The sequence below is a fragment of the Danio aesculapii genome, chromosome 6 (assembly GCF_903798145.1).
Source record: "Danio aesculapii chromosome 6, fDanAes4.1, whole genome shotgun sequence".
Lineage (NCBI taxonomy): Eukaryota > Metazoa > Chordata > Actinopteri > Cypriniformes > Danionidae > Danio > Danio aesculapii.
Genome location: NC_079440.1, coordinates 16,144,988 through 16,155,210, shown reverse-complemented (window position 1 = coordinate 16,155,210; position 10,223 = coordinate 16,144,988). Strand labels below are relative to the sequence as shown.

At 35.8% G+C, this 10,223-nt stretch overlaps 1 protein-coding gene across 1 annotated transcript in view; it reads left to right on the top strand.

Annotated features, from left to right (window-relative positions):
- Nucleotides 1-1,616: 1,616 nt before the first annotated feature.
- Nucleotides 1,617-10,223, top strand: part of kcnj3b (potassium inwardly rectifying channel subfamily J member 3b) — a 29,521-nt gene continuing 20,914 nt past the window's right edge. Inside the window, exons 1-2 of the mRNA XM_056459668.1 lie at nt 1,617-3,007; nt 4,319-4,535. Coding sequence (XP_056315643.1) covers nt 2,330-3,007; nt 4,319-4,535 — 895 coding nt within the window. The 5' untranslated portion in view covers nt 1,617-2,329. The remainder of the gene's footprint in view (nt 3,008-4,318; nt 4,536-10,223) is intronic.

Here is a 10,223-nt window from a genome sequence, read left to right as displayed (position 1 = left end):
GGCAACATAATCATCACATTTAAGTTCTGGTTTCTTTAAAAATCAATGATCTTCACTTCCTGACTGATATATAATCTAAAGTAGGTCTCAGACTGGACAAGAAGCACTGAATTAAATTCCATCGTTCAGCACAATGTCTTTAAAATATGAAAATTAATTACCACAGTATTTTCAATGTAGTTTCTGCGCTTGCTATTTAAATGTTCCTTCGTCTCATTTTACGCATGAACAATTAAATTAATGCTTAAGTCTACTCAACTGATTATTTTTTACTTATATTACATTGTGAATGTTGTAAACGGAAACTTGTGCATATGGTGTCTGATATCAAAGTACTGCGAGAATGATTCAGAAGCAAACAGAGCTGTCTGCCTTCTGAACACTCTTGCAGGTCTTTGGTGTCATAAATGGATTGATCTGTGCAGTACTTAAAGTCGAACATACCTAGATATCTTTAGCTCCACTCATTTATATTTAGCACTTGATGACATAGTCTCAAATACTTAATCTATAGGCATATTTTGGTTCTTCTATATTTTCCTGACCTTCTACCTCTGGTGAGATTCTAAAGTGCATGTTCGATGAAAATTATTATCCCATGAGGCCATGGTAGGGAATTTCTGAGTGAGAGTGATGCAGTGAAACTGACACTAATAGGTCACGTGATGATAAGTTTCATTCATACTTTTCATATACTATACAGAACATCATTTTCTATTGGTCATTAAGTACAGTAAATTAGAATTCCAATATAGTGAAAGTTTTGTCAGATTTCCTGCAATATTTCTGTTTTGAATAAGTTTGTGATTTTTGTGACTCACCTCATATTTGGTTGATTTGATTCGTGTCATATACAGCTTTAAGAAAGACCTCCCTATAAATGAAAAATACCTATAGGAAATGGATTTTGTAAATACTAATGCTTGGATGTTTCCCAGTACTGGCTTGCAGCTGCAAGGGCATCCGCTGTGTAAAACATATGCTGGATAAGTTGGCAGTTTATTCCGCTGTGGCGACCCCGATGAATAAGCCGAAAAGAAAATGAATACCATATTGTCAAATACGACTTTAAGAGACTTCCCAATAAAAAAATCCCTATAGGAAATGGATTTTATATATACTAATGCATCCAGCTGTTTCTGAGTACGGGGTTGCAGCTGGAAGGGCATCCACTATGTAAAACATATGCTGGAAAAGTTGTTGGTTCAGTCCGCTGTGTTGATCCCTGATGAATAACGGGACTAAGCCGAAAGAAAATGAATGAATAATGCATCCAGCACTGCTGGAAGAGGTCAGGTTTAAATGCACTACATTTCAAATCTCATGTAAATGCGGGTATTCTTGGTAGAGTTAATGGTAATTATATATTTTTTGTTTTGTGATATGTAAATTTGTCGATGTACAAAAGTGCTCAAGCAGCTGCTGTTGCTATGGTTACCTTTTATGCAAATACAGAAAGCGAATATTTAACGACTAACTTTTGCGAGTAATAAAAGATCTGAAAACTCAATTAACATTCCCTAAAATTGCATTTAAAATTTTGCAACTTCACTTGGGTGACAAAGGGAGAGAAGAGTGGCGAAGACTTAACTGACCCCTCCAAACCCTCGTAATGTGCATATAGTGCAATGATTTTGCAGAGATTACGTTATATGTGCAGCACCGTTCAGAGAAGCATAATACAAGCGCAGCAAAAAATGAAAGATGCACCCAACACAGGAACACGTGTTCATCCCTCCCCCAGCTTCATCTCCACCACCCTCTCAGAGAAGTTTCTCTTATTTGTCGGGGCTGGAGATGGAGTTGGAGAGCTGGAGGCGCGCAGTGCGCAGGAACCGAGAACAGTGAGAAGACGAAGAGAATCAGATAACAGCGTATGCCAGCTGCGAGGAACAGCAGAGGCGGCGAGTTAAAACTTGGACCGAATCCTTAGGGCGTCTACCAACTACCGTCTTATCAAATTGGTGCGATACACCTGGGGAAACAGGAGGACTGGATGAAGGTGGAGGAGGAGGAGGGTGCCAACGCACAAGTGCTAGACTGCGCCAAGCCAATCTGAGATTACAAATTACTCGCATCCATATTTCTCCACATTGGGCTGAGAGAGTCTGTTTTAGTTATGCGGATCTGGAGAAGACAAGGAGATCTGCGTCGCTCCATCCCAAGACAAACGCGCTGTTATTGACAAACTCCTGCAGGGTAAGCCTTATAAATAACTTTTTTTTCTGCCCAGAAATGCGGGAGACTGGTGCGGCTGAAGTGTGAAGAAAACCGAAAACATTTCTGTCAGGAACTAAGCGTACATTCGGGACAACTTTAAGCGAGAAGGATGTCCGCGTTGAGGAAAAAATTTGGGGATGATTATCAGGTGGTGACCACATCGTCCAGCGGCGGTGGGTTCAACCAAGCGGCCCCCGAGAAGAAAAGGAAACGTCAGCGCTTTGTGGACAAGAACGGCCGCTGTAACGTCCAGCACGGGAACCTGGGAGGAGAGACGAGCCGGTACCTGTCCGACCTGTTCACCACGCTCGTGGACCTCAAATGGCGCTGGAACCTTTTCATCTTCATCCTCACATACACAGTGGCGTGGCTCTTCATGGCTTCTATGTGGTGGGTCATTGCTTTTATACGCGGAGACCTGAACCAGGCCCACGACGACAAGTACACACCGTGCGTGGCCAATGTGTACAACTTTCCCTCCGCTTTTCTGTTCTTCATCGAGACCGAGGCCACTATCGGATACGGTTACCGCTACATTACCGACAAGTGTCCGGAAGGCATCATTCTCTTCCTCTTCCAGTCCATCCTAGGCTCTATAGTGGACGCTTTCCTGATCGGCTGCATGTTCATCAAGATGTCCCAGCCGAAGAAACGCGCGGAGACGCTCATGTTCAGCGAGCACGCGGCGATTTCCATGCGTGACGGCAAACTGACCCTGATGTTCCGCGTGGGGAACCTGCGCAACAGCCATATGGTCTCCGCGCAAATACGCTGCAAACTCCTCAAAGTGAGTATCCAACCAGTTAAATAAAAGTCACACAGAACTTATTATGTATTAGAATATTAAATATCACTGTTAGACTTGCAATTGATTTTTAATAATAACATGTGAGTAAAAAACAAATGCATTTAATTGATTATTTGAAAGGTTCAAGCTAAGGTTCACCGTTTAGCCTCAATATAGGCTTTACCTCGAGCCCTGATAAATGAGAAGGAACAGTAATTTGATTTGCCCACCTACCGTGGACAAAGTATCGATCCACTCCATGTGACTTTCCTTTTTGAAACACTGTAAATACATTGGACCTGGGAGTAACTACCATAGACATTGAGTAGGACAAGCACACTCCCACCAGTGATTAGAAATGGGCAAATATTCCCATATTTTCACTTGCACTGTTCTCCTTTAGTTTTTTGTCAGGATTACATAGGCTAGTCAACCTCAGCAGTCTAAACAATATTTTTGATGATAAAATAATTAATATTGGGGAAAAATCTACATAGGCTGAGTTTGCAATATAAAGGTTCGAAAATGGGGTTCACAGTGAAGCCATAAAAGATATATTTTTGGTTAACACTTCTATAAAAGTTAGTAAAATAACAGTTCTAAAAAGATGCATATTTAGTGCGAAGAACATTTTAAACTACAAAAAAAATGTAATAAAACCTTTTGTGCAAAGGAAATATATGGATGTTTAAGGGTTCCTCATAGTACCATCAAATGGCACTAAAGAACCATCTTTTTAAGTGCACATAAGCAGAGTGCATGGATTCCAGTGCAAATAATTAGTTTTAATACAAGCTGAAAGAGACCAAGGTAAAATAGTAGCAGTGAATATGTTAAACAACTGACAGTAATGCAATCTACTTGTGTCCCCCCCCCCCCCCCCCCAAATTTCACTGTTTTGGGGCTGAAAACATGCTACGATCCATGCCATATGAATGTAAGAAGACTTGAAACATTTTATATTTTCAATAATATATAAATAAGAGTGAATGTATGTTTGTTTTAAAACGGCAGAAATAAAAATGATCCCTTCAGTAGAATCAAACTATTTCCTTCACCACTACATTTTTATACTTGATAAAGGCACATACATGTATAAAGGCATATTTCATCCATAAAATTCTGTCATTTATTCACCCTTCCAAACCTGTTTGAGTTTATTTCTTCTGTTGAACACAAAAGAAGATAGTCTGAAGAATGCCAGTAGCTGACACTTAATGTATCAATGGGTGCCAGCAACCAGCACTCTTCAAAAAATCTTTTCCTGTTTTATCCTAAATAGTTCTCTTTTTTTTCTATATTTCCTCATAGTCCCGTCAGACTCCTGAGGGCGAGTTTTTGCCTCTGGATCAACTTGAGCTGGATGTTGGGTTCAGTACCGGAGCCGACCAGCTTTTCTTAGTGTCTCCTCTGACAATCTGCCATGTGATCGACTCCAAGAGCCCATTCTACGACCTCTCGCTCAGGTCCATGCAAACAGAGCAATTTGAGATTGTGGTTATCTTAGAGGGGATCGTGGAGACCACTGGTGAGTTTTATGAAAACACACATCAAGCAGCAAATATGCTAAAAATTGGAATTTGATTATATCAGAGAACGATATTGCTAATCTTAAGTCAAGCAAAGTTGAGATTTATTGGCATTCTGCTACATGTGAAATGTCATGCATGACCACGGTGATAAACAAAATCATAAATAGGAACACAATTTCTTGGATTAAGGAATTTGACTTTCTTTTTTCTGTTAAACACATAAGATATTTTGAAGAACGTTGGCAGCAGCCATTGACTTCCATAATATTGTTGCCCCTGCTATGGATATAAATGGCTGCGGGTTTGAAACAAGTGGACGATAAGTAAATGTTGACAGAATTTCTATTTTTTTGTGTCAAATAGCCCCAATATTTTTATATTCTATAAAGGTCTGATATACGTATTATATATTTATATATTATATATTTATTTATTTATTTTTTATTATTATTATTATTATAAATATTATAAATATTATTTGTTTATTTTTATTATTGTTTTAAGAAAATGACAATTGATCAGAATAATAAATGTCTCAAATTTGTTTTGATATAAAACAGGATTTAAAATCGTTGATTGGTATTGTGTTGTCTAAAAATTAGTATAATGTATAATAAATACAATATATAAACATAAATAATATCTACTCAATTGTAAGTTGCTTTGGACAAAAGCATCTGCTAAATAACTAAATGTAAATAAAAACGTGGTATCAGTTTTATGCCAGAAAATGCTGAAAATTACAACAGAAGAAATGTTATCAGTAGAACAATTTTCAACTATTCTCTTAAACTAAAAAATAAAAGAATTTTTTTTACTGTATATACTCAATACAAACTATTTACAAACCATACCAGTTTCTAAATGCGCATATATATATATATATATATATATATATATATATATATATATATATATATATATATATATATATATATATATATATATATATATATATATATATATGGTTTATAAACCTAAGCCTAAATCTTTTTGTCTTTTTCCATATTTTTTAAGTTGTATAGAATTTCTGTGACATTTTGTGTATTTTTACTGAAAATAACTATTTCACCCTCATTTCCTTCCATAAATCCATTGTACAATACAAAACATAGCCTCTCTTCTTTAAAAAACACCAGTGACATTATGCAAATAAACAACACAATTAAAATCCTTACGATCTTTTTTTTTTTTGGTTGTTATAATCTGGACTGATACTGGTAAAGAAATTGATGTCAGTGAAAGCATTCATGTTAAATTTTGATATTTTTTCATGATTTTATTTAATTTTATTAGTAGCAGAGATTTTTGTCCACCTTGGTCCTATTTTAACTTTTTAAACTAACACACAAGGATGTTTTATTGTTTAGTTTTATTATTTTTATTTTAGATGTAAACCACAGAGTTAAATACAGTATAAGCCCACACAGAATCTGCGCGCGCAGATTTTTAGCCCATCATTGAGTCTATTTACTTTTGTAAATGTGTGTAAATTTATATTTATTCAGCTTTTTAATTAATTTCAGTAATAATATTGACCAATATGAAATATTGGGTTGCATGGTTTACCGGTACTATGGTAGTATCAAGATACTATGGCTCCAAAATACTGGCAGTGCCACTGTAGTTTGTAAACGGTAGTATCGTCATTAATGGTTTATCTACAAGATGAAATGTTGCATGTTTATAAAATTTATAATATTCATTCATTCATTCATTTTCTTTTCGGCTTAGTCCCTTTATTAATCTGGGGTCGCCACGGCGGAATGAACCGCCAACATCCTTACACACTCATACACTACGGACAATTTAGCCTTCCCAATTCACCTGTACTGCATGTCTTTGGACTGTGGGGGAAACTGGAGCATGGGGGAAACCCACGCGAATGCAGGGAGAACATGCAAACTCCACACAGAAACGCCAACCGACCCAGCCGAGGCTCGAACCAGCGACCTTCTTGCTGTGAGGCAACAGCACTACCTACTGCGCCACTGCGTCGCCTAATTTATAATGATATAATAATAATATATAAATATAATAATATAAACATTTGATTTGAATAGTCTGTGGAGCTTTCTAATGTTGCAAAACTGTGGCCTATTGCACGTTTTCTAACGATTTTCTAAGCGCGCGCAGATTTTTAGCCCATCATTGAGTCTATTTATTTACTTGTGTAAATTTATATTTATTCAGTTTTTTTATTAATTTAAGTAGCATTATTGACTAATATAAAAGTGTTCATTTGATTTATTTACAACACAGTTTGTATAGTAATATTTTCTGACTTTTAGTAATGTATTATATAATTATATGATATATGATTTGTTTACCATATAAGTGAATCTAGATGGATTTGCATTGTAGACATTAAATAAAAGATAAAAATGTATGTTTTTTTATTATATATATTAAGTTTTTAGTTATGATACTCCCAAAATAATTCCTCATAAATCTGCAGATTTTTTACAAAATTCTCTATTTCGGCTAGAATAAAAGCAGTTTTAAATTTTTTTAAACACCATTTTAAGGTCAAAATTATTAGCCCCTTTAAGCTAAATATTTTTTTCGATAGTCTACAGAACAAACCATCATATACAATAACTTGCCTAATTACCCTATCCTGCCTAGTTAACCTAATTAACCCAGTTAAGCCTTTAAATGCTCTTACGCTGTAGAGAAGTGTCCTGAAAAATATCTAGTAAAATATTATTAACTGTCATCATGGCTAAGATAAAATAAATCAGTTATTAGAAATGAGTCATTAAAACTATTATGAAATTATGAACAGAAATTGGGGAAAAAAATAAACAGGGGGGCTAATAATTCAGGGGGGGCAGTAATTCTGACTTCAACTGTATATTTATAAATATATATATATATTCAATACACTCATCTTTTGTCAGTTTGTGTGTTTGTGTGTGTGTGTGTGTGTGTGTGTGTGTGTGTGTGTGTGTGCGCACACTAGTGGAATATTTGCGCAGTATGAAGGGCTTTGGCTTGTGCGATAACTGATGTGTGTGTGTGTCTGTGTGCATCAGTCTGCAGAAGCAAGTTTGCTGGTGCAAATCGGCTTTTTATGATATGAAAAGAATGAATGCTGGTGTCTACTGCAGCAAAGACGGAAAGAGAGAGAGTGAGACGTGTTATGTAAGAAATGATATACAAAGTTAGTCTTTCACTTTGCTCTCTGCCTCATGCTTCCGTAGTCTGGCATGCTTCGAGATTAAGCCACCTGTCAGTCAAATCACAGCTCACCTTTACTTTCTCACCCTGCGGCATGAAACAAACGAATCCATACGTGGAGAAAACATCACATGCTTACAGTAAGAAGCAGCATTTGAATTGGGGAAAATCACTGCAGCGTACACACTGTATGTACATATTCAATTAGGTGCGCACACTTCCATGCTTTGATTTAATTAACGCAATCGTGCATATATCATATATCATATATATATATATATATATACTGTCCGGTCGTATTCATTGATGGCACATTCCGCCTACATAAAGTGAAGGGATTTGTGGGTAAAAAAAGAAAAGGAAAAAAAAATTATGTACAGTTAGTCAGCACTCTGTTCTCCCCATTGTGAATCAGTTTCCATAGCAACTAAATCGGCCCCTTCTTAAGCGGCCTCCATACAGTAAAGTCTCACCGGCTGTTTGAAGTGCGCAGACCAAACTTGTGTTTATCAGCCTCACAAATCAAATACTAATTACTACTTATCAAATAATTCATTAGACATTTTTAATTATGCCCTATAATTACGGCTAGGTTGATGTCATGTGCATGTGGGAGTACAGCACAAATTTGTTATGAGTGAGTGTGTGTGGGTGTGTGTGTGTGCTGTTGTGTCCTTCATTTGTAATCTTTAGGATTATCGTTTTAGTACACGCTTCTGTTTTTCATGTTAAGGACGCTTTTCATGAGCGCACTGTAAAAAAACAAGGCTTTTCGGAGAGGTAAATAAAGCAAAAGATGATCTTGAGAGCATGTTTTGGTGGAATTGTCAGTGTTAACCCTCTACCGCATGGTGTTGCCATATGGATATTATATTATATATGCAACATGATATTTATGTTCATTTCCCTGCCACTGTTTCTTTAAGACCAACATTAATTATTCTGTTTGTTGGAAAGAGAAGACTTTAGTGTAGCCAATGATGTGCTTTGGTTAAGTCACATGACATGCTGTGTTTTTCTGTAGAGCGATTTCTGACAGACTAACATTTAATATGAGTAGTCGCTGAACGCAAATGTAAACGTCAATAAAAACGAACTCATGTCAGATCCACAACAAAAATCTGAAACATCAGCTCCAGTAAGTTATGATGACATATTCACAATTCCAATTTTTAATCAAATTAGTTCTTTTGTAAGTTGATCAAATGTATGTGCTGCCAAATGGCAACACTGTGCAATAGTGGAACGTGCAATATTGCAATGGGTTAGCTAGCTAGCAAGGTCAGCTGTGATCTTTTAAGTTGTAACAATAACAACATGAATGCTAGTAATATAATGTTGATTAGTTGTATGTTATTAATGATGCAGACTGGACATTTGATAGAGACAGTTCAGGTAAGTTAGCTCAAAGGCACATAAGACAGGCGTAGTGTAGTATAATATATAAACATTGTTAGCTAGTAGCTACATTATTCTGATGCATCTGGATATACTAGACTTGTTATTTATTTGTTATAATATTTACTGGAGCAAATATTTATATTTACTGTATGTCGTATACATGATAATACAATATTATGTTTGTTTTCAATAATATTCAGCAAAAAAAAGAATGGAACAAATGAAAGCTGTTGGAATATGAGTTTTTGTAAAGCATTTATAAGGTGTCATTTATAAGTTCTGTGTTAAAGCTTATAATACTGCAACTTCAATTAAATCATTTCAAACAACAAAATTATTAACTATAAGGAAAGTTTTAAATTGTAAATTTCTAAGTTAGATCCATTGTTGGGCATTGTTGCCATATGGCAACACATCATAAAGTACCTTAAAAAAATACATTTTTCCGAATTTTTTTACAGCACTTCAAGTTAAGCTATTTTAAGAAAAGAAAAAAAGTCAAATATATTTTTTAATAGATTTATCATAATGCGTACAGTAGAGGGTTAATTAATAATGTTTAGGCACAGCATGAATGCTCAAGCTGTCTAAAACCGGATTAATTCTGACAAGCTGTCAATCTTTTGTCATTCGATAACTAAAAACCATAGGGCTTCCGGTGAACTGTCTTTCCATTACAAAATTGTCACGTTTAAGATCTGATTTCTGTTAGAAGACTGTTAGATATACGATATGAAGTGGGTCTCAGATCAGACAAGAAGCACTGCATTCAATTCAATTTCCCCCTGCCATGTCTTTAAAATACAACAGTTTATTTTACCCCAGTATTTTCAATGGAATTTCTGCGCTAGCCTGTTGCTACTGACTGTGTTAGTGTTTACAACGATCTTTCATCTCGTTTCAAGCTTGAACAACTAAATGAATGCTTATGTCTATTTAACTGTAATGACATTACAACACCCATGCTGTAAAAGCAACCTTGTGAAATTGAAAATAGTCACAATAAGCTTTGACCAGAAGTTTATTATTGGCTTTAAAACTCTGGCTGAGCATAAAGCCCATTCACCTATAGCGCATGTCTTTGGACTGTGTGGGAAAGC